This window comes from Equus quagga, chromosome 1 (genome assembly GCF_021613505.1).
Source record: "Equus quagga isolate Etosha38 chromosome 1, UCLA_HA_Equagga_1.0, whole genome shotgun sequence".
NCBI classification, from domain to species: domain Eukaryota; kingdom Metazoa; phylum Chordata; class Mammalia; order Perissodactyla; family Equidae; genus Equus; species Equus quagga.
In genome coordinates, this window is record NC_060267.1 from 41,858,426 (window position 1) to 41,883,513 (window position 25,088).

General features: G+C 37.3%; 1 protein-coding gene across 1 annotated transcript; it reads right to left on the reverse strand.

Annotated features, from left to right (window-relative positions):
• Positions 1-673: 673 nt before the first annotated feature.
• Positions 674-24,155, reverse strand: MGST1 (microsomal glutathione S-transferase 1). The gene is made up of 5 exons (XM_046670073.1): positions 24,014-24,155; positions 23,823-23,887; positions 18,723-18,870; positions 15,849-15,943; positions 674-1,287 (listed from the first exon to the last, which is right to left on the reverse strand). Exons 3-5 carry the CDS (start codon positions 18,846-18,848, stop codon positions 1,041-1,043), a joined length of 468 nt encoding a protein of 155 aa, XP_046526029.1. The 5' UTR covers positions 18,849-18,870; positions 23,823-23,887; positions 24,014-24,155; the 3' UTR covers positions 674-1,040.
• Positions 24,156-25,088: the final 933 nt, after the last annotated feature.

Consider the following 25,088-nt stretch of genomic DNA (forward strand, 5'->3'; position numbering starts at 1 on the left):
CAAATTTAACATCACGAATAATGAGACAAAATGACATCATATGCCTATTAATGTGTTGTAATGTGAAGGATACAGCATCATTGAAAATGTTTAATCTGAATCTAAGAATGAATAAATAACAGACAAAACAAATCCAGATTAAGGGGCATTCTGTAAAACAACCAGCCTATACTCTTCAAAAAGTGTCAATGTCATAAAAGAGAAAAATAAAAGAAAGAAAGTGGAAGAACTCTTCCATTCTACTGAAAACTAAATAGAAATGATAACAGGATGCAGTGTGTGGTCCTTGTTTGATTCCAGGATCAAAAATAAAAGAGTTATAAAGGACATTATTGAGAAAATTGGGGGAATTTAAATATGAACTATATATATTAAACAATATTATTATGCTAATGTTAAAATTCTTGGGTGTGACAAGGATACTGTGGTTATTTGGAGACTGTCTTGTTGATAGGAGATACATGTCCAAGTATTCGAGTGAAGTATCATCATATCTGCAGCATACTTTCAAATTATTCAGAAAAAACACTAACCGATAGAGCTAAAGCAAATACAGCAAAATATTAGCAATTAGTAAATCTAGGTAAAAGACAGAGGTTTATACTTTTCCACTTTTCTGTAGGTTTGAAACTTTTGAAAAAAAAAAACTTGGAAAAATTAAAACCAAATAAAATTATTCTTTAAACTCTTTATTTCCGATGCCCATTTCAGCAAGATTGGAAATACAGGTTTATCATAAATGCAATCACTCTTTTTATGGGTTTAAAAATATGAAATTTGAATGAATGTTACAAATTATAATCACAATTTACAGCACAGTACTTTAAGAATAAGACAAAAGACAAGAATTACACTTGATTTCTAATGTAAATATAAAACAAGAATAAAGGACATTGGTAATATTAATGTTCAAAATAGGTTTTCCCTAATTCTTAATTTCTCTGCTCCCCTCCCAGTTAAAATCTAAAGAAGTATTCATCAGAAATTGGAAGTACAGAATTCTTGGAAGATAACTGGATGATGAGTTGCATGCTTCTGCCTTACAGGTACAATCTACCCTTCAGCAGCCTGTAAGCCATTGACAAAGTAACTCCATATCCGACAAAAAAAGCCAAAGCACGATTTGGCTGGGGAAGGGGTGTCAAATATGCAATCGTGTGGTAGATCCGTGCTCCAACAAAGATTCTGAAGTGCAGGATGGCTGTAGAGAGATCTGGACCACTCAAGGAATATAGAAGGCCAATACCAAGAAATGGCACAATATTTTCAAGGTCATTCAGGTGGGCTCTGTGGAAAAAAATGACTAGTAAAGCACTCACTTCAAAATCAGTCAAAATATATTCATTTTTCCCTCTCTTCTAAAACTAAATAGGTATTAACGGTTCTTAAAAATGCAAAGTAAGGTTCATTTTATTTCTCTCAATTTGCCTTGCTTCCTTATCCACTTGGCTTTTATTTAAAATGTTTCATTATATCTGTTTCTTTTTATTTTTAGTGTATCTAAACACAACAGAGAAGGCATTTTGCACTTTCAAGAATTTCAAACCTGCAGCTACATAATAAAACACTTCAGATCTGTAGATATGAAATACTTTTTCTTCCAAGGTCCATCCGAGGCAATTCCAGATTCTTCCTACAAAAACTCTTCTCCCCAAAGTAAGAAAATCCTTTTGGTTATGATTTTTCTTAAGATTTTTCCCTCACTTCTGCTAGTATGCAAAATGGTTACTAAGACAATCCTTGCCCAGTCAGTCAAAGCACTAGGTTGTCAAAAATTAATTCACCCATTTAATACCAAGAATCTCACGTTTGCAACATCCAAATAACAAAATACATAACTAGCCTTTCAAATATAGTCAAATTTTAGCCAAGCTCTCTTCAAATTACAAAAGGAATTAGTGAATAGTGATAGAGGAAAGTACAAAATATACACAAAACTGATAGAAAATAGAGAGAAAGATGTTTCCTAAACTTTATCCTTATACGACAGCTAGAAAAAAACAAAAAGCATGAGTTAGCCACAAGCTTTCCTTCACCTCATGGTGACTTGGGCTTCTCTGGCTAGGGTTGTGAATATAAGGCACATGTATTATTGACTTGATGCTTTTTAAAATGTTTATTTTAAAAATCTGATGTCGCTGTTTAAGTTTCCAGAATTAAAAATTGCTTTAGAATCTAGACTAGAAATTGAGATTTTGATAGAGTTCATCAGCTATTGATACATATTTCAAAATGAAAAATATTTCTGTTTTACATTACTCTCTTTTCTTTAGCAAAAAACATAATTATTATTTATGGCTTGCTAGTGATCACCATGATCCTTGCCTTCTTTCTTTTCTCCTGTTTTCCATAGATTATCTCTAAGGTGGCCGAACAAAGATGATGATGACCTAAAGATATGAAGAAAGTGACAGTAACCTAGATAAGTGAAGGTTTTGAAAGATTTAAATAAAGGACTATCTGTTCCTGAAAAGGTGTGAGTAACCGTGTCCTCTCTCTTTCATGAACAACCCAAGGGCCATTGAAAGGAAGGTGGGTGAGAAAGGACAGGAGTACTATTTTCTAACAGTGAAGGGCCCGCTTCAGCAATTACACCAAGGGTATTTGTTTTGTTCCTCTGAATTTTCCTGCCAGACCACTGATATATCTTCACCTCCAATCTTGGGCATGTTAGTTTTCTCCTTCACAACATTCTAAAAGGAGAGACATTTTAAAATTGGGGAAGAACCTGTACAAAGGAGACCTTGTGGAAACAATGTTCACTTCCAAGCCTATAGTAAGGGATTGGCAAATAGAATGTAGAGTTAAACCAGAAGACAGTCAAGGACAACACTGGGTAAGAAGCTTCAGTGAGGGTAGAGGAAAGGAAGGTCAGGGGCAGAGCTTCCTTGGAACTTACTGGTCTCTGCATTTTTTTCTGGCCTCCCTCTTTCTCTTTATCTTGTTTCTCTTTTTCAATTCTCTTTTCCTGTCCGCAACCCTTGAAATGTTCTCACACATAATGCTCCTCATTGTCCTAGTAAGGCCTGTTTTCAACAGACCCTCATACTCTATGCTAATTTATGCCATTTTGTATGCTGTTCTTTTTAGACCCTGCCCTAGGCATACACTTACCCGGCTCTCCTAGGGAGCACCAGCTGTAATTCACTATCCCCCTTCCACTGTCACTCTTTCTCTGCTTGAATGACAGCTCATCCTAGAGTGGCAGCTTCCTTCATTTTTGTGTCATTTCTAGACAGCTACCAAAATCTATTACCAGGTGGACATGAGTCTTTATGTGTGACCACTTTCTACGTACGTCTGTTCCCCCACCTCATGATTCGTGTTCTCATTTTCCTTTCTCCTTTGGACACGTGCCCCTTGGTACAAGCTTGCTCTGTGGCCGACCTTCCCACCAGCCCTGCTCTGTGCTCATGATGCACCAGTCACATACCTCCCTTCCACAGATCAGAACTATTTGGATCTCAGCATCGACCTGACCTGGACCAGAGTTACTACACATTTTTGAGAATTGTCAGGGGGTAGACAACTACAAAAGGAGCATCACACCAGACTTTTCCTGACTCCCTTATCTCAGCCAAAGCTCTTCATGCCCAGCATACAGCAGTGTGTCCAAATTCCCACAAAGAAATTTTCCTCGATTGGCATGATCTCTCCTCCTCTCTTCCTCCTTCCAAATCTCAATATCCTTCAAGTTCCTCCTTCATGAAACATTCCTAAATACCCTAGGAACTTATAAAGTTATAAACCCCTCAAGAGCAAACACTTAGTCTCAAAGCTCTTTTATAGCATCCCAGTATAAGAACTGACAGTGATACATACTCAATAATCTCTCAATAAATGCTTTATTTATATACTGGGGCCAGAAGGGAAGTCACCTAGTTCAATTTCTAGCCCGTGCTTCAGTCCCTTGACAGAATCCCCAACAAGTGTTGCCTAGAATCCATTGAACACTCTCAATAAAGGGGTATTCTCTACCTTTGAAGGTAGAATATTCTAAACATCTTTCCTTTCCCTAAATACCAAACCCAAGCCTTCTTTTTCTGCTTTTGAATCATTTCCTTTATTTCTCCAGTTGCCCTGATTACCTTACAACTTTCTTTTTATCTTATTGTATTGAATGTATATGGTCTTGAGTTCTTTCTAGAACCAAATGAGATAAGATTAAATAAACACATATGTATAATGTTTTCTAATCATCATTGATTTCTGTCTGCCAAGAACACAAAAAACTTACTTGGCCACTTATCTTAACATTTCAACACAGATTACTTTATGTTTTTAGCTAATTGTTCCAAAGGTGTAGGTATTAATTTTCCCAATATTGGACACTGAAAGCATACCTTTCACTTCTTTTGGGGTCCTGTTCAGTCCCTGCCATTGGAATATGAATAATAGAAACATTACAATTACATGTAGAAGTAGTGAAAAAGAAAAAGTTTGAGTTAAAAATGCAAAGGGGAGATTCTGGAAACTCTTTCTCTGAAAAGTATCTCCAAAAGCGAGTTGTTATGAGGACTTTTTGATGGGGCAGACAGGGTCTCAAAAAATGCAGCTGGAAACTGGACACTCCGCGATGCTCTCTTCTCTTGCCACACTGAAAAGCCAGTGTCTGGTCACCAGGGGGTGCTGTGCACACAATCGCTACACCTCCGCAAGGATGCTGACTCCTTTCAGAACTAAGGGCAATTGTTCTTACTAAAATCTATTTGTTGTTCACAACCTGACTGGAAGATCAGCTTAGATAATGGTTTTCTCCTCTGGAAGTACGATCCTGTGGGCATGGGGGGTGGAAGTAGGGCGTGGGAAGGGAGAGTGGGGAGGAATCTAAAATCCCACAATAAAACATCTTTTCTTAAACTTTCACACATGAGACTAACTTGGATCTTCCTTCCAAACTCATTTACGCTACTGAGGGTCTAATTGTTATCACTTTCAAACCCTGGGCAATTTTATGAGTATAGGGTCATGATTAGCACCATGTATTCTCTAGAAAGGATGCACAAAAAGGGCAAGACAAAGCTTTAAACTCTTTAATGTCTCTTTAGTGGTTTTAGTAAAGCTTTACTCATCTTTTCCAATTTTTATTCTTTTTCATCATAACACTTACAATTTTTCTCTGATACTGTTTGAAATTCTCACATTGATTCTTTGTCCTGAACCTGTTTTAGGTTCATATTCCTGGCACAATCCATTTTCAAGACTGGCTGACTTACTCAGTAGGACAGCAGAATTAGCAAATATACAACTAAGTAAAGCAGAAGTTAATACTTTATTCTAACTATCTAGCACAGACTTTCTCTTAGAAGAAAAACATTCTTGCTTGATAAATAACTTGGGGTTAAACTTCTCTGCATAAGAAAACATTTGAATTGAATTTCAGTTCTGGAAATGCAGAAGAGTACATGGGGCCAAAAAAAAAAAAAAAAGCCTGCAAAATGATGTAATGCTGGGCATCACTGGAAGTGAAGAAGGTACAGTGCACTTCCCCAGGGAGAGGGTCTGAGGGATACTGTGAGAGCACCGTCTACCATACAACTTAAAATGTTTGTGTTGCCATAGTGTAAAATCTGTGCCTCAATTTAGTCAAATCTATTTTTATCCACATTTTTTTAGTTGATTTGTTGACAGAGTTGAGGAAAGCACCAAGTTTACATCAGCCTAACAAAATGCAGAATATGAAAACACACACAAATGTAGGAACTCAGATTGAGAGTTAATCTTGAGACTATAGACCATAAAGGAATCTGCGGAAATCCTGGGAGGGTTTTTGGAATTTCACAGGGAATTAAAGAAGTGATATTGCAAATATGATCCAGATCCTAAAGGGATATGAGACTGCAGCTGATAGCTGAATTACACAAGTCAAATTCTTTCTTTCAGTCTCTATTTCACTGTCTATTCATACTCAGAAAATTGAAGAAGAATAAGCAGATATATTCATGATGTTTCCTATCTTAACTATTCATCACAAAACTAAATATCTGTACATTTAAGTATGGCTATGAAACTCTTAATTGTTTCTTTAAGTTTAAATAATTTTATTTATTCTTTGAAATGTGTCTAGAATTGTACACAATTTGGATGAGCATTAGAAAATACTAAATGAGAAGATGGTACAGAGCTTTGATGTTTCACATGTTAGAAAAAGATAACTAATGGATTGACAATGGAATCTCAATGTAAAAAATTTTGCTGGAGGGGAGGGTTCAACCAAGATGGGGACATAGGAGGCTCCTTAACTACCCTCCTCCCATAGATACCTTAAATGTACTGCTACACATGAAGCAATTACATCTGAAAGAAATCCAGAAACTAGCTGAGCAACTTCTACATACTGAGTGAATGACAAAATACCCACATTGAAATGGGTAGGAAAGGCTGAGACACAATCTTGCCATAAACCCCACCCTCAGTACAGTGCCGTACTATCAGGAGGAAACTCCCAACTCCCAGCTTCTCCCTGAGGAGCAAAAATGCTCAACAAAATATTGGCAAACTGAATATAGCAATACATTTAAAAAGTTCATAGGGGCTGGCTTTATGATGTAGCGGTTAAGTCTGTGCACTCTGTTTCAGTGGCCCTGAGTTCGTGGGTTCAGATCCCAGGGGCAGACCTGTGCATTACTCATGAAGCCATGCTGTGGCAACATCCCACATACAAAGTAGAGGAAGACTGGCAAGGACGGTAGCTCAAGGACCATCTTCCTCAAGCAAAAAGAGGAAGATTGGCCATAGATGTTAGCTCAGGGCCAATCTTCCTCATAAAAAAAAAAAGAGAGAAATCATACACCATGATCAAGGGGGATTTATAGCAGGATGCAGGGATGATTCAACAACCGCAAATCAATCAACATGATATACCACATTAACAAAATGAGGAATAAAAACCACATGATCATCTCAATAAATGCAGAGAAAGCATTTGACAAGATCCAACACTGATTTATGATAAAAAGTTTCAATAAAATGGGTATAGAAGGAAGGGGCCTCTATATCATAAAGGCCATATGTGAAAAACCGACAGCTAACATCATACTCAATAGGGAAAAACTGAAAGCCATTTCTCTGAGAACAGGAACAAGATAAGGATGCCCACTCTCACCATTCTTATTCAAAATGGTACTGGAAGTTTTGGCCAGAGCAAGAAAAAGAAATAAAAGGTATCTAAATAAGTAAGGAAGAAGTGAAACTCTCACTGTTTGTGGATGACATGATTTTATATATAGAAAACTCTAAAGAATCCATCAGAAGACTATTAGAAATAATAAACAACTACAGCAAAGTTGCAGGGTACAAAATCAACTTACAAAAATCAGTTGTATTTCCATACACTAATAACAAAGTAACAAAGAGAACTCAAGAATACAATTCCATTTGCAATCACAACAAAAAGAATAAAATATATGGGAACAAATTTAAACAAGGAGGTGAAAGACCGATCCAATGAAAATTATCAGACATTATTGAAAAAAAATGATGATGACATAAAGAAATGGAAAGATATTCCATGCAGATGAATCAGAAGAATAAACATAGTTAAAATGTCTGTACTACCTAAAGCAAGCTACAGATTCCATGCAATCCCAATCAGAATCCCAATGACATTCTTCATGGAAATAGAACAAATAATCCTAAAATTCATATGAGGCAACAAAAGATCCGAAATAGCTAAAGCAATCCTCAGAAAAAAGAACAAAGCTGGATGCATCACAATCCCTGACTTCAAAATATACTACAAACCCACAGTAATCAAAACAGCATGATACTGGTAGAAAAATAGACACACAGATCAATGGAACAGAAGTGAAAGTCCAGAAATAAAACCACACATCTATAGACAGCTAATCTTCAATGAAGGAGCCAAGAACATAAAATGGAGAAAGGAAAGTCTCTTCAACAAATGATGTTGGGAAAACTGGACCGCCAGGTGCAAAAGAATGAAAGTAGACCATTATCTCTCACCATACACAAAAATTAACTCAAAATGGATTAAAGAGTTGAAGGTAAGATGTGAAACCATAAAATTCCTAAAAGAAAACATAGGCTGTACACTGTTTGATATCGGTCTTAGAAGCGTCTTTGGGAATGCCATGTCTCCTCAAGCAAGGGAAACAAAAGAAAAATAAACAAATGGGACTACATTGGACTAAAGAGCTTCTGCAAGGTAAAGGAAATCAGGAATGAAATGAAAAGACAACCCACCAAGTGGGAGAAAATATTTGCAAATCATATATCTGATAAAGGACTAATTTCCAAAATACATAAAGAATTCATCCAACTTAACAACAAAAATCAAGCAACCAGGTCAAAAAATGGGCAGACAGACATTTTCCAAAGAATATATACAGATGCCCAACAGGCACATGAAAAGATGTTCAACATGACTAATCATTAGGGAAATGCAAATCAAAACTACAATGAGATATCAACTTACAGCTGTTAGAATGGCTATAATTACCAAGAAATAAGTTAACAAATGTTGGAGAGGATGTGGAGAAAAGGGAACCCTCATACACTGCTGGTGGGAATGTAAACTGGTGCAGTCAGTATGGAAAACAGAATGGAGATTTCTCTAAAAACTAAAAATTGAAATACTGTATGACCCAGCTATCCCACTACTGGATATTTATCCAAAGAACTTGAAATCAACAATTCAAAGAGAGTTATGCATGTTCATTGCAGCATTATACACAATAGTTAAGACTTGAAAGCAACCCAAGTGCCCATCAACTGATGAATGGATAAAGAAGATGTGGTGTACATATAAACAATGGAATACTACTCAGCCATAAAAAAAGACAAAATCGTCCCATTTGCAATAACATGGATGGACTTTGAGGATATTGCATTAAGTGAAATAAGTCAGACAGAGAAAGACAAACACTCTATGATTTCACTCATATGTGGAAGATAAGCAAACACGTGGACAAAGAGAACAGATTAGTGGCTACCAGAGGGTAAGGGGGTTGGAAGGGTGGGCACAGTTGTAAAGGGGCACATATACATGGTGACTGACAAATAATAAGATACAGCTGACTTTTAACAATGTTATAAAGGATCATGACCTCAATAAAATAATTTTTTAAAAAGGAGCTGCTACCTGAGGGTCAGGGTTCCAATTTAGCATGCATCTAAGTTCTGGCTTATCCTTCCTAGGGACCAGGGAAGCTAATAGATACTTCCCTCACCTTCTTCCTCTAGCCCCCTCCAAGTCACTAGTATCCCCCTAAAAGGAGCTTGTACACATGTCTGCACTCCAGTTTTTATGGATATAGCCCAAGCAAAGTGGCTCAACTATGTACTTTCCCACCTACTGCCTGAGGGTTTGGCTTCCAGTCAGTGTGCACTTAGGTAATGATGGTGATCCTCCCCTTTGGAACACTGGACAAGTCTTGACACAACCTCAACTATTGGGAGCCAGCAAAAACAAAGAAGGCAGCTGGGATAATCACAAAGGTTTGAGAGACAACCAGGAGCTCAGCCCAGGCTGGTTGATGAGGTTCATCTCCTACATGAGACTACTCTGTCAAAACTGGGAGAGCTGGTTGTTTTATCTAATGTGTAGAAACCAACACAGAGAGTCAAGGAAAATAAAGAAACAAAGGAACATATTTCAAACAAAAGAATAAGATAAATCTGCAGAAATAGATCTTCATGAAACAGAGATAAGTGTTAGAGAGTGCAAAATAATGATCATAAGATGCTCACTGAGATCAGGAGAGCAATGCATGAACAAATAAAGACTTTCAACACAAATAGAAAATTTTACAAAAAAGTGCCAAACAGAAATCACAGAGCTAAAGAATACAATAAGTGAATTTAAAAAAATTCAATAGAGGGGTTCAACAACAGATGAGGTCAAGCAGAAGAAAGAATCAGCAAACTCAAAGACAGGGCAGTGGAATTCATCCAATCAAAGGAGCAAAAAGAAAAAAGAATGAAAAAGACAGCTTAAGGGACATATGGGATACTATAAAACAGACCAATATACATAGTATAGAGCTCCCAGAAGTAGAAGAGGGCGAAATAAGGCAGGGAGCTTATTCAAGAAATAATGACTGAAAACTTCTCTAACCAGGAGAAAAAAACAAATATCTAGATCCAGGAAGTTAGAAAGTACCAAAATCGATGAATCCAAAGTGATCCACAGTGAGACACATTATAATTAAATTATCAAAAGTTAAAGATAAGCAAAGAATCTTTAAAGCAGAAAGAGAAAACCAACTTGTTTCGTTCAAAGGAATCCCATAAGACTGTTCACAGATTTTTTTTTACCAGAACCTTTGCAAGCCAGAAGGAAGTAGGATGATATAGTCAAAGTACTGAAAGAAAAAAACTGCAAACCAAGAATATTCTACCTAGCAAAATTGTCCTTCAGAATTGAACAAGAAATAAAGACTTTTGCAAACAAAAGCTGAAATTGTTCATCACCACTAGACCAACCTCACAAGAAACGTTAAAGGGAGTTCTTCAAGCTGAAATGGAAGGACAATAATTACTAAGAGGAACAGATAAGAAAGCATAAAACTCACTGGTAAAAGTAAATATATAGTTAAATTCAAAATACTCTAATGTAATGGAGGCAGATAAATCACTTATAACTTTAGTATGAAGATTAAAAGACAAACATATTAAAAATAACTCTAACTACAATAATTTGTTAATGGATACACAGTGTAACAAGATGTAAACTGTGACCAAAAAACATAAAAAATGGGGGGAGGAGTGTAAAAGTGTAGAGCATTTGTGTGCATTTCAATTTAAGTTATCAGCTTAAAATAGACTCTTATAAATATAAGGTATTTTATGTAAGCCTCAGGGTAATCTCAAAGCAAAAACTTAGACACACAAAAGAGAAAGAGAAAGCAATCAAAGCATACTTTAGAGAAAATCATCAGTCACAAAGGAGGAGAGAAATAAGGAACAAAGGAATTACAAAACAACCAGAAACAATGAACAAAATGGCAATAAGTACAAACATATTGATAATGACTTTAAAGGAAAATGGACTAAATTCTCCAATCAAAAGACATAGAATGACTGAATGAATAAAAGAGCAAGACTCAACAGTAAGCTATCTACAAAAGACTCGCTTCAGGTTTAAGGACACACATGGACCGAAAGTGAAGGGATGGAAGAAGACATTCCATAGAAATGGAAGCCAACAGAAAGCAAGAGTAGCTATACTTATATCAGACAAAACAGACTTTAAGCTAAAGATTGCAACAAGAGAGAAACAAGGTCATTATATAATGATAATGGGCATCAATTCATCAAGAGTATATCATGTTTGTAAATATTCATGTGCCCAATGTAAGAGCAGCTAAATATCTAAAGCAAATATTAACAGATCTGAAGGGAGAAATAACAATATAATAACAGTAGAGGACTTTGATATCCCCACTTCCAATAATGGATAGATCATCCAGACAGAAAACCAATAAGGAAACACTGTACTTAAACTAAACATTAGATGAGATGGACCTAAAAGACATTTGCAGAACATTCCATCCAAGAGCAACAGAATACACATTCTTCTCAAGCACAGGTGGAACATTCTCCAGGACAAATCATATGTTAGGGCACAAAACAAGCCTTAATAAGTGTAAGAAGCTTGAAATCATATCAAGAATCTATTCCAACAACAACAGTATGAAACTAGGAATCAATTACAAGACAAAAACTGGAAAATTCACAAATATGTGGAGATTGAATAACATGCTACTAAACAACCAATGGGTCAAAGGAGAAATCAAAAAAATATCTTGAGACAAATGAAAATAGAAACAAACATACCAAAACTTATGGAATACAGCAAAAGCAGTTCTAAAAGAAAAGTTCATAGTGATAAAAGCCTACATTAAGAAAAAAGAAAGATCTGAAATAAACAATCTAACTTCATACTTCAAGAAACTAGAAAAAGAAAAACAAACTAAGGCCAAAGGTAGTAAAAGGAAGGAGATAACAAAGATCAGAGAGGAAACAAATGAAATCAAGACTAAAAAGACAATAGAAAAGATCAATGAAACTAAGAGCCCATTTTTCGAAAAGATAAACAAAGTACACAAACCTTTAGTTAGACTTAACAAAGAAAAAAATAAGACTCAAATAAAATTAGAATTGAAAGAGGAGACACTCCAATTGATACCACAGAAATACAAAGGATCATAAGAGATTACTATGAATAATTATAGACCAACAAATTAGACAACCTAAAAGAAATGGATAAATTCCTAGAGACATAAAACCTACCAAGATTGAATCATGAAGAAATAGAAAATCTGAACAGATCATTACTAGTAAGAAGATTGAATCAGTAATCAAAAACCTCCCAACAGAGAAACCCAGACTTCACCAGATGGCTTCACTTGTGAATTCTACCAAACATGTAAAAAAGAATTAGTACAATCTTTCTCAAACTCTTCCAAATAACAGAAGAGGAGGGAACACTTCTAAACTCATTTTACAAGGTGAGCATTACCCTGATACCAAAGCCAGACAAGGACACTACCAGAAAAGAAAATTACAGGTGAACATACCTGATGAACATAGATGCAAAAATCCTCAACAAAATATTAGGAAACCAAATTCTACAGTTTAATTGAAAGGATAATAAGGATAATATGCCATTATCAAGTGAGATTTATTCCAGGGATGCAAGGATGGTTCAATATCTGCAAATCAAAGTGATATAACACATTAACAAAATGAAGGATAAAAATCATATGATCATCTCAATAGATGCAGAAAAAGCATTAGATAAAATGCAACCTCATTTCATGATAAAAAGTCTCAACAAAGTAGGTATAGAGGGAATATACTTCAACATAATAAAGGCCATATATGACAAGCCCACAGCTAACATCATACTCACTGGTGAAAAGCTGCAAGCTTTTCCTCTAAGATCAGGAACAAGACAAAGATGCCCACACTTACCACTTTTATTCAACACAGTACTGGAATTCTAGTCAGAGCAATTAATTAAGAAAAAGAAATAAAAGTCATCCAAACTGGAAAGGAAGAAATAAAATTGTCTCTATTTGCAGATGACATGATACTATATCAGAAAACCCTAATTCCACCAAAATACTATTAGAACTAATAAATATATTCAGTAAAGTTGCAGGATACACAATCATTATGTGAAAATCTGTAGCATTTCTATACACTAATAACAAACTATCAGAAATAGAAATTAAGAAAATAATCCAGTTTACAATAGCATCAAAAAGAATAAAATTCTTAGGAAAAAATTTAACCAAGGAGGTGAGAGATCTATACACTGAAAACTATAAGATATTGCTGAAATTGAAGAAGACACAAATAAAAGGGAAGATATTCCATGCTCATAGATTGGAAGAATTATTATTGTTGAAATGTCCATACTACCCAAAGCAATCTACAGATTAAATGTACTCCCTCTCAAAATTCCAATGGCATTTTTTAGAGAAATAGAAAAAACAATTCTAAAATTTGTATGAAACCACAAAAGACCATCAATGTCCAAAGCAATCTTGAGAAAGAAGAGCAAAGCTGTAGGCATCACATTTTCTGGTTACAAAACTATAGCAATCAAAGCAGTATAGGATTGGCATAAAAACAGACACATAGACTGATGAAATGGAATAGAGAGCCCAGAAATAAGCTCATGCATATAAATTATATTAATCTTTGACAAAGGAGCCAAGAGAATACAATAAAGAAGGATAGTCTTTTCAATAAATTGAGTTCAGAAAACTGGATTTCCACATGCAAAAGAATGGAACTGGACCCTATCTTACACCATCCACAAAAATCAACTCCAAATGGATGAAAGAATTGAATGTAAGACTTAAAAACATAAAACTCCTAGAAGAAAACAGAGAGTAAGCTCTTTGACATTGGTCTTGGCAATGACTTTTTGGATTTGACACCAGTGCAAACAACAAAAGTGAAAATAAGACCACATCAAACCAAAAAGCATCTCCTCAGCAAAGGAGACCATCAACAAAATGTAAAGGCAACCTGTGGAATGCAAGAAAATATCTGCAAATTACATGTCTGATAAGGGTTTAATATCCAAAATATCCAAGGAACTCATACAACTCCATAGCAAAAAAAAAAAGAAAACAAAAAGAAAAATTAAAAATAACCCAATTAAAAAATGGGCAAGGATCTGAATAGTCATTTTTCCAAAGAAGACATCCAAATGGCCAACAGGTACATGAAAAGGTGCTCAACATCATTAGTTATCAGGGAAATGCAAATCAAAACCACAATGAGATATCACCTCACACCTGTTAGGATGGTTATTATCAAAAAGATGAGATAACAAATACTGGTCTGGATGTGGAAAAGAGGAAACTCTTGTACACTGTTGATGGGAGTGTAAACTGGTACAGCCATTATGGAAAACAGTATGGAAGTTCCTCAAAAAATTAAAAATAGAACTACAAGATGATCCAGCAATCCCACTTCTGAGTATACATCCAAAGGAAAAGAAACCATTATCCAAAAATGATCTACACCCCTGTGTTGATTGCAGCATTATTCAACAGTAGCCAAAACATGGAAGCAACCTAATGTCCATCAATGGATGAATGGAGTTTTCAAAATGTGATATATATATATATATTATATCACACATATATATAATATGTGTGATATAATATATATATATATACATATAGTGTGTGTGTGTGTGTGTGTGTATATATATATATATATATATACATACATACAATGGAATATTATTCAGCCTTAAAAAATAAGAAAATTCTGTCATTTCCAAAAACATGGATGAAACTGGAGGGCATATGCTAAGTGAAAAAAGCCAGACAGAGAAAGACAAATATTGTATAATATCACTTATATATTGAATTTAAAAAAAAAATTTGAACCCATAGTAAGCAGAAAAGTGGTTGCCAGGGGCTAGGGTAGCTGGGGAAATGGGAAGAGGTTGCTAAAAGGGCACAAACTTTCCATTATAACATGAATAAGGTCTAGGGATCTAATGTAAAACATGGTGACCCTATTTAATGACACTGTATTATATAACTGAAATTTGCTCAGAAAGTAGAACTTAAATGTTCTCATCAAAAAAAAGGGAAGAGTAAATATGTGAGGTGATGAATGTGTTAATTAAGCTGATGGGTGGGATCCTTTGACAATGTATAGTGTATCAAATCTTGATATTGGACACTCTAATATAATGTCTCACAATTTTATTTGTCAATTATACCTCAATAAAGGTGAAAAAAAGTTTGCAATTTACATGACTTTATCACAAGGATTAAGGAATATACCTCCAGAACTAGAATTCAATATGCTTTTAAAATAAGTATATTCATTGTATTATTAGGAAGCAATGTAGCTAGTATCTTAGCTTATTGTCTTTCATATTTCATTGAATTCTCAGTACATTAAACATAATACCTACAAAGGACAGAGACGGAGAGAGGTGAGAGAAACTCCCCACATTCATATTTTGAATCTACACAAAAATACCTCGTTCTTCAACCTTTTACACAAGCTGGCAGTCTTACCTCTGGAGAAATATGTCAAAACTGCAAGAATCGACTCTCTTCATTTTGCCTCTTACCTGTCATTACGTTTGACATATCCCTACCCAGGAGAAAGTCATTAACCCCAACAACGTGCATACAAAAGTGTAGCAAAATTGGCAATATGTGCAATTGCAGTGATAGTTAGAGACTTGCAGGTCCCTAATTTTCTCTGATTACTACATAAATTAGGTAAGATGACTGACTTTTCTTCCTTCCTCTTCAAGACCCCAACATCCTCACTGAACTCCTTGGCCCAAATTCTCTGATCAAGCAAATAATTTCAGTAGACAGCGCATTTACCTTCGTACACGTTCCACTCTGTCATCTGTCCGAAGATACTTCTTGGCATTTTCTCCGTTGCCAAAACCTGCACAGTCCTCTGGGTTGGCAAAAACCTATTCCAAATACCAAGAAAAAAACCTATTTCAAACACCAAATAACACGAGGTTAGTCTACCTGGTAAGTTATTTGCATTTTAATGGAATAAATGTAGGAATCCATGTTGGCCTTATGGAAAGAATATTTGGAGGAAGAGATCAAACACAGGAGGAGGGAAGAGCATTTATACTTTAAATCAGAATTTTTTTAACAGTGCAAAATTTTTTTAAAAGGAGAAGCACAAATAAGAAAAATAAAAAACAAAGTTGGTGCTGGCCCAGTGGCGTAGTGGTTAAGTTCATGCACTCTGCTTCAGTAGCCTGGGGTTTGCCGGTTCAGATCCTGGGTGCAGACCTAACACCACTCATCAGGCCATACTGTGACGGCATCCCAGATAAAATGGAGGAAGATTGGCACAGATATTAGCTCAGCAATGATCTTCCTCAAACAAAAAAAGGAAGACTGGTGACAGATGTTAGCTCCGGGCCAATCTTCCTCACAAAAAAATTAAAAACTAAAAAAAGAACCTGAAAAAATAAAAACTAATGTATAAAAATAGTGAAAAGGAAGCAAAAATGGAAAAGAGGGTATAATTCTAAGTCATCATTGACTATTATTATGGTGAACTGGCATTTTTTCATAGTGATGTTGCTGCACCTTCCCTCAAGAGGAGTAACATTTCCAACCGATTGGCTCATATGAAAGTCATAAGTTTACTTGCCAAGGATATTAGAGAACAGGCAAGAAGCATAAAAGTGCGAGGGGCAGGAAAAGTACTTTGCACCCTGTTAGGCTATGTGTACCTCTTTTTTTAGGCTATGATACCTCTTTTCTTTTTCTGAATTAACTAGAACTTTGGGTTGAATAACACAGTGAAATATAAGACCTTGAATGGCATTCCTATAAATACCAAGTACATGTTCCAGGGCATATGTTTATGTATTCCTTTCTGCAATTATTATGCTGTTTGAACTGATTTCCCCATGCCTTGTAACTTGAAACACGCATTTAAAAATACTGAAGTATGTTCCACTGTTTAACAATTTATAGCAAAGAAAAACATGAACTACAAAATGAGCTGTAATTTAAACTTAGAAATCTCATAAGTATTATAATATTTTTCTTGACATGAGCATTTATTTCAGGTAAAGATGTTGAAGAGAACTGATGGGCAAGGATGCGACACAGCATCAGCTCTTGAGGTCGGGTCTGTCTGTCTTGTTCCTAAATAAATGCCTGGCACACATTAGATGTTCAATAAATACATTTCAAATAAGTAAATAAATGTATTACAATAAAAGTCCATGAGATCTGGGTTTAAACCAATCTAAATTTAAATCTCAGCCTTGCCTTTTATTGGTGTGTAAACTTGGGTAAGCTACGTAACCTCTCCGGCTTTCACTTCCTCGTCTATAAAATGGGGAGGCTAATACTCGTCTCACATGATAACACTAACAATTATGTAAAACGATTCAGTGATCTGGCACATACAAAGAGCATCGTGACTTCTGGCACATATCACTGGCACTCCACAAATCTCAATTCCCTTCTCCTTTTCTTACAAGACAGAGTACATTTCTGCTATCCTTGGTGCCACTGTTTCTAGAAGACAGTGTGGACCTCGTGGTAGGCAGCCACTTTATAGCCTACTGCTCTAACACATTGTTTCATTAGAGATTTAAACATGTGGGTATGTGTCCCCGTTAAAATGCAAATATCCTTGGGAAGGAATTACACCTCAATACTTTAGGGAAGACTGTGAGCTCTAGATAAAAGCCAAGCTCTGGGGGCCGGCCCCGTGGCCAAACGGTTAAGTTTGCACGCTCCACTACGGCAGCCCAGGGTTTCCCAGGTTTAGATTTTGAGCGCCGACCTAGCACCACTTGTCAAGCCATACTGAGGCAGCGTCCCACGTAGCAGAACTAGAAGGACCTACAACTAGAATACACAACTATGTACTGGGGGGCCTTTGGGGAGAAGAAGAAGAAGAAAGAAAAAAAGAAAGAAGATTGGCAACAGATGTTAGCTCAGGTGCCAATCTTTAAAAAAAAAAAGGCCAAGCTCTGCAGGACAAAAATTGAGGACAGGCACTAAGAGAGAAACAGATGGTTCCTGGGAAGAAGTTGCTGAGTAGGCACAGGGACCACACCAATGAAAATAGTTTAACTTTGTTAAGGAACCTTTGCTCTACCCTCTTCACTGGGTCATAAACTTTGCTTGAATGCAAGATATGTGCTTCAAATCTTTCTACCTCCTTCCTCAAGCCTCTAGTTTTAAAAAAACCAAGAATCATTCTTATAAAGCTGAGTAGAAATATTATCCATTTAAGAAGTCAAAACTACACAAAATTCAAATGCTTTGTCCCAATCATAAGAGGCTGTATAATACAAACTTTCATTCTGTCCCCAAAGGCATATCCTTGACCTATAAGAGAGCTGAAAACACCAGTTAACTGTCTGGTCGCCAGAAAATGACTACTTTCTAAACTCTAGTTGGCAAAATTAACTTCAAAATCACAGAAAGTATCCTTACAGACTTTGATACTCCAGAAATCTCATATGCTAAGCAGCATGACAAAGGTAACAAGCCACAATGAAAAAACCGTTTACTAGTTTTTGGGAGAAAGCACCTCTTCCATAAATATATCAGACACATCTGTACCAAATGATTCCATCCGTCATGTGCAGCATTAAACAATGTGTCATAGGGCTTTACCAAAAAAAAAAAAGTAAATTAAGAAAATTGCTTTCCAGAATTCCAACTCTTAAAAGAAAATATTACTTCCAAATATCTTACCTTTCTCGTCAATCTATAAAATGCAGTTGCAGTACTCATGAACATCATTTTTGAAAGAATAATCGTTGCATAGGAGGCAAAAGCCATGAATGCTTCATTTTCCATTACCTGGGTGAGGCCAACCATTTTTTCAGTTTTGGTCTGGGATCTTAAAAGATTTTAGACAAGATAGGAAAAAGCAGACATAAATACGCCAAATAACTTGATGGTCGCTTGGTGTGCTTATATTGCAACGTTAACCATACTGTTTTTAAAAATATTTTGGGTTATTTGCAGAAGAAATAATTTAGTTTCTTAAAATTTCAAAATAAACACTATTGTTTTCTCTAGTTCTATAACATTAAGCTTAAAGACATTAAACAAATACAGAATAAAAATGAAAACGTAGGAAGTATTGCAAGCAAAAATAAATGGGCAAAATGCTGTAAAGATAGACAAATCATATTTTTTCATTTCAAGATGAACCACAAGTTGAACACAAAAGACCAGAGTTCATAGATTGATCTCATTAGAAATATCAAACTATATACATAGTAGTACCATTAATGTTTGATTAGGAATGCCTAAGTTCTAATACACAGCCTTCTTCAAAAATCTAACTTACAGCTTTTTGTCATCTCAGTAGTATTCAAGATCTCAGGCTCCAGGATTTGAATTCCAGTCCCACCATTTGGTTATTAACCTTGGTTGAGAGATGTGGCTTCTCTGAGACTAAATTTCTTCATTTATAAGTTGGGAATAATAATAGCTCCTAACTTATTGGGTCATTGTCAGGATTTAATTGAGATAACATGTGGAATATACTTACCTGCCCATGAAAAACCTCCAGTAAAGTTTAGGATGTCCTTCTCATGATCACCATTATCACCATGACCATGGTCATCATTAATACCAACACAAGTGAAGAAGGAGAAGAAGGATAAACATAAAATAACAGGCTTGCAAATCCAAAGAAAGAAATTGCCATTGATGGTACTTTGATAGAAGGAATAATGGAAGGAGGAGTAGCTTTGTGTAACTCTTCAGGTTACTGTACATTCCATTGAATGTAGCTACCTGAGTCTGGAGTTGAAGGATACTTGGAAATGTGCTCAGGAGGAAAGCTAAGGCAGACTGGTGGCACTGATGTCCAAAGGGGTAGCAATTTAGAGTAAAGCTTACAATTTAAACTCCCCTGGTGATACTGAAGTCCAAGTGGGTAGGAATTTAGAGCAAAGCTTAAAATGTAAACTCCCCACCTTAACTGGATAGTCATTCACGTTAACCTCCTCTTGTTCTCTTACCAGCCCTGCTATCTGCATCTTCTAGCTCTTCTACACAAACACACATCTTTTCTCATACCCAAGCTTAAACACAATTTAACCTGCTTAGCATGGAGTGTTGTCTCTTGTAGATGATGTCCATTCCTGCATTTAAACCTCAACCTCTGTATACAAGCTTATTAGACTGGCATCTATCAAATTCTGATCATTCTATCCATCTACCAATAATCTATATATCTTTCTCTACTCTGTTACTGGTCATGTAGTTGTCTAAGTGTTGCTGTCGAATGCAATATAAACCACATACATATACATACACATTGAATTTTCCGAGTTCACTCCGCATCCAACTATGCCATGCACTTTATGTGCATTGTCTCACATAATCTTTGTAACTATAATATTATAATCCTCATAACTGTATCCATTTTACAGATGAAGAAAATGGGAATTCGAGATGTGAAGTAGCCAAGTTGGGACACAAACCCAGCTCTCTGATCTCGTATCTCCTACACCAACCACACTGGACTGTCTCCTTCAAGAGACTGCAAACTGCTTAACTCAGGTTCGGCTAACATTGACTAAATGCCTATTCTGTGGCTGGTACTGCTGGCACCCCTCACATTTGTTATCTTCTTTACTTTTCCAACTAAGCTACAAGGTAGGTATTATTATTCCCATTTTGCAGATAAAGAAACCAAAGCTTCTTAAGTAACCTCTATTTTAAAAGGTAGGCTAAAAATGTACGCTTTGGATTTAAGCAAACAGAAACTACAAATTCTAGTTTAAAAAACAAAACAAAACGCATATGATAAATTAATCTACTTCCACAAGTCAGTAGTCTTGAAAGCACAGAATGTTAGATAAGTCCTCAGTGCAAGATAGTACTTTTAGTACCATTTAATGTATCTGCTCTCATTCTAGTGTTGGGGAGTGAAAGTCACGAATAAACTTCACTATCCTTCAGAACTCATGTAAAGTAATTCCCTTAATAAGGGATCCCTAGGTCCTGTGCCTCTGAACAGAGATCTAAAGAAACACAGCAGGGATGTTAAAAAAAAAAAAAATTAAGGAAAGTTTAAGTAGGAAATGTTGGCATTAAACAATAATTTTAAAAAATCAAACAGAACAAAGTTGATCTAGTAACGGAATGAAAGTCCAGAGAATGGTTTTCTCCCCATGAAAATTGCGATTGAGAGCTTGGAGAAGTGGAAGCCTTCCAGAACGGTTGGTGGGGAAAGAAACCAAAGCTGTCAGCAGTTGGAGGAAAAGAGCAACGGGAGGCTTTCTCAATCACCAAGAACATGGCTCAACTCCTCAAGCCTGTGGTTTTAGGAAATGATCCAACACTGAGCCTCTGACACCACACCCCAGAGGTCCATGAATGGCCTCTCAGGGACCAACATCTCCCACTCCACCACACCTGAGGGTCTGGTGAGGCACAGTAAAGATCAGGCACAAAGAAATAGAAGTCATTTATAGCATGGCATAAGGTGACACTGGCCTAGACCCATTTTTTCCAAGCTGATTTGTCAATCAGTTGCCTTGAGCCTGCATCATGGCTGGTCCCTGCAGTCAAAAGAAAACTCCAGAAAGCTTTTTACCAGGAAAGGTCGCCAGGAGGGAGGAGAGCAGTATTTGAGAGTAAAATGCTAGGTGATTCGAGTACGGTAGAAATAATCTCAGAAAAATAAGCAGTGCAGAACAAGAAATTTGGTTATGAATTCTAGAAAATAAATTATTACAATGGACAGCGTGTTGTTCCTTTTATTGTCCATCATTGGTTGGCACAGTAGAGGATACCTCCATCTATCTTGCCACAAAGCCAGGCTCAGTCCACTAATGCGGGGGTGACTGCCTTTGAGAGGACAAAGAGCAGAGAGCTGAGCACACACAGACTCTGGAACTAGACTGAAGTCCAGGTGGACCTCGACTCTGCCACTTACAAGCTGTGATTTAACTTCTGGCGCCTACTTACCTTACCTGTAAAATAAGGTTAATAATACTTCCTACCTCACAGGATTCTTGTAAGCATTCAACAGGTAACATGGAAATTACATGGAAAAGCCCTGAGCCCTGGTGTTACATAAGTATTTAATAATTAAATAAGTTCCTTCTTTGGCTCTGTTCTAGGCAATAAGGATACAATTTTAGAGTTTTCAAAAAGTTTTCACATTATCTCACTTGATCTGGAAAACTCTACGGTAGTCAGAGCAAATAATATTTGTCTCTTCCTTTAACCTATAAGGAAACTGAGACCTGGAGAAGCAGAATGAGTAATCTGACCCAAATTCACAGTGCAGAAACAAGAATGGAAGCTAGTTTTCTCAAGTGTTTCACTCATGGGCTATCTACCACCAAGGCTAAGAATTCTGAGGGCCTTTTTCTGTTAAATCCCAATCCTATCTTGTCCTCTCCCCAACCCAAGCCCCACTCCCCATTTCTACGGGATCTATCACAGGTGAGTCTCATCTCTCAATTCAGAAATACTCTTTTTCTCTTCATAGGCTTTTGGCCCAAAAGAACAAAGGCCTCTTTTATTTATGGCAGCCTGGTTGCATCAATACTGTGAAACACACAGAAAATTTGGGCAAACATCCCCAGAGCCATGACTATGCAGTTTTGTACCTTCTGAAACCAACAGAACACTACCCGCAAGGTAAAGAAAAAAGACAATTCAATAGCCTTGTTGTTTATGAGTTCCAGAATTTCCTGAATGGACTGAGGTGACTGCAGACTTGGCCTCCTATGCTTCAGAGCACGGGTGCTGGGAGAAAGGCGGGTGGCCCTGGGGGGATATGGGGTGAGGCTGATCTCAGAGGACTGTGCTGATCTCCTTTTCTAGTCTCATCAGTTAATAAGTTCCACTCTAAAACAAACCCTTAGAAGAATGGTACTTGTCTGCTACACAGAGTTGTATTCAAATATGGACTGATTTGCCATATTAAAAAATGACCAAAGTCCTCTTATTTTGGAAACAGAAGAGGACAGCAAAGCCCAATACTACCCTGACACCCAGGATAGCAAAAGCCCAGGTGATGCAAAAGGTGTGCCCAGTTTGGTATTCACAGCAGCCTAAGGCCTTGAGAACTCCAGGCTTGACTGGCTCAAAGGCTGTTAGCTGGAGGTTGGGAAAGTTTCCATCTGGCCATTCACCAGTGCTGGGTTACAGCCCACTTGACACTCCCTTGGAGAGAAAGCAGTGAGGGGGAAAAAGAGAAAACAAAAGTGGTGCCTAGACTACTAAGAGACATTGGTACTATTGTAAAGGAAGCAAGGAGATGCAAGATCTGCATGCACCCTGCTCCCCACCGCTCCCGTCCAGCGAGAGCAATCTGAGGCCCTAACTCCCATGGAAGGCTTCCCTTTTCTTTTACTCCTTCCACAGGCTTCCTCCTCCAGACTGGGAGGCTGAGACCCTCCCAGGGAGTTTCATCCTTAGCTTTCCAGCCAGATGTTCATAATAATATCACAAGATCTAATCCATGCCCTCCTGCACTTAGTTGTTGCTTTAGCATTATTATTATTATTTTAAATTTGCTGATGTTTCTCTTGCCTATCACAGTTATCTGAGAGGAGCAAGTCCTGTCCTTCAGGGGGTACAAAGTCAATTTGTCCATGAAATCAGAGCGGCTGCAGGATTTTTACACCCCTAGGGTGAATAGAAGTTGCCTAAACTGCAGCGACTTCATATATCCTGCAACTTGCATGTAAGTTTTACTTCCCAAAAGTTCAAGGGAGCCCTTTCAAAATGGATGTTACGTTGGCTTGGGACTAAAAAGTGAGTAAAGCATCACTTAACATGAAAAGATTGGAATGTGACAATGGTAAAACTTACCTACACGGGTGCAGGAACACAGCTCCCTTTCAGAAGTGATCGCTTGAAAAGCAAACGTTCAGCAGCTAAATGGAGCAAAGAAGTTTCAGGCTTGCAGGGACCTCTCAAGCCCACACACCCCACCCCTTTCCCCTGCCTGCTCGCCGCCCTCTCCACACCGTCTCCTTCCACCTCCCTCCCCGGGTACCTACTGTGAATCCGAGCAAAGCAGGAAAGCTGTCCCAGCAGGTGAGCGGCGTGGGTACTGCGGGGACTTTTACAGAGCCACTGGGCGGGACACAGGGGCCGCACCCTCGTTGCCTAATTGCCTATTAACTTCTTCTCCAGCGTTGAACGTAGACCTGCGACTTCGCCAAGCCCCTCCGCTAAATCACCTTATCGTTCTCTCCGGGAGTAACCACCGCATACCGGTTCTGCTGTTTGAACCCTTCTATTGGGCGCCTGTAGGAGCCCTCCTTCCTGAAAAGTCACTTCCACTAATCCGTGGGGGCAGGGAGTTAGCAAGTGTATTCTGTATCCTCCAACATTTCAGGTTTGGGAGTAGGTGGGAGAGTAAGGCTGTTAACTTGTATTTAGTTAAATAGTTTTCAATTTAACAAGATCTTAACGTTAGAAACATTATGCTGGAAGCAACTTAAAAAGATCTTAATGTTGAATTTTGAAAGCTTTATAGAAAACTTAAATTTCTAGGAAAAAAAGAAAAACTGATTGGAAGACTGATAAAATTACCTTCCGTTGAACTTGTTTACTCTCCCTGCACTGGTGGCCTGGCCTCCCTAAAAGGCTGGCACTGACATGATGTAAAGTTTAGTAAAGCTCACCTATAGTCTGCCAGATCTGTGGCCCCAGACAATTTGCTCCCTCACTCTGTCCCCTTCTGTTCAGCTTCCAAAATGGAATTGGAAGAGATGATACCAGCTCAGTTCGTTATACAATCAGCTTAGTATGGTTTTTGTAGGGACGTTTAGAGAGCGCTTTAGGAAGGCGGTTATTCGAACATCAATATCTAGATTAGGGATTTCTCCAGGCTTCCTAGTCCCCATAACAATATTTATGGATCCAGCTTCCTTGGTGATGCGGGGTCGGTGAGCCGAGGAGTAGAAAGAAAGATTTCTTAGACTCTCAAGATCTGGCAGTAGTGCTCTTTTATTTAGAGAATAGTGTGGAATAGCATGGGGACAGGACCCATGGGCAGTCAGAGCTTCTGCTGCCGCCGTTTCTGCTGCCCCCGCTGGCATGGGGACAGGGCCCATGGGCAGGCAGAGC

What these genes read in the sequence shown, in the direction of transcription:
- MGST1 (XM_046670073.1), bottom strand. Translation starts at nt 18,848, where the DNA reads ATGGTTGGCCTCACCCAGGTAATGGAAAATGAAGCATTCATGGCTTTT. An exon ending in TTTATAGATTGACGAGAAAG is followed by an intron (nt 15,944 to 18,722) that starts GTAAGATATTTG and finishes TATTTGGAATAG; the next exon opens with GTTTTTGCCAACCCAGAGGA. An exon ending in AGAGTGGAACGTGTACGAAG is followed by an intron (nt 1,288 to 15,848) that starts GTAAATGCGCTG and finishes TTTTTTCCACAG; the next exon opens with AGCCCACCTGAATGACCTTG.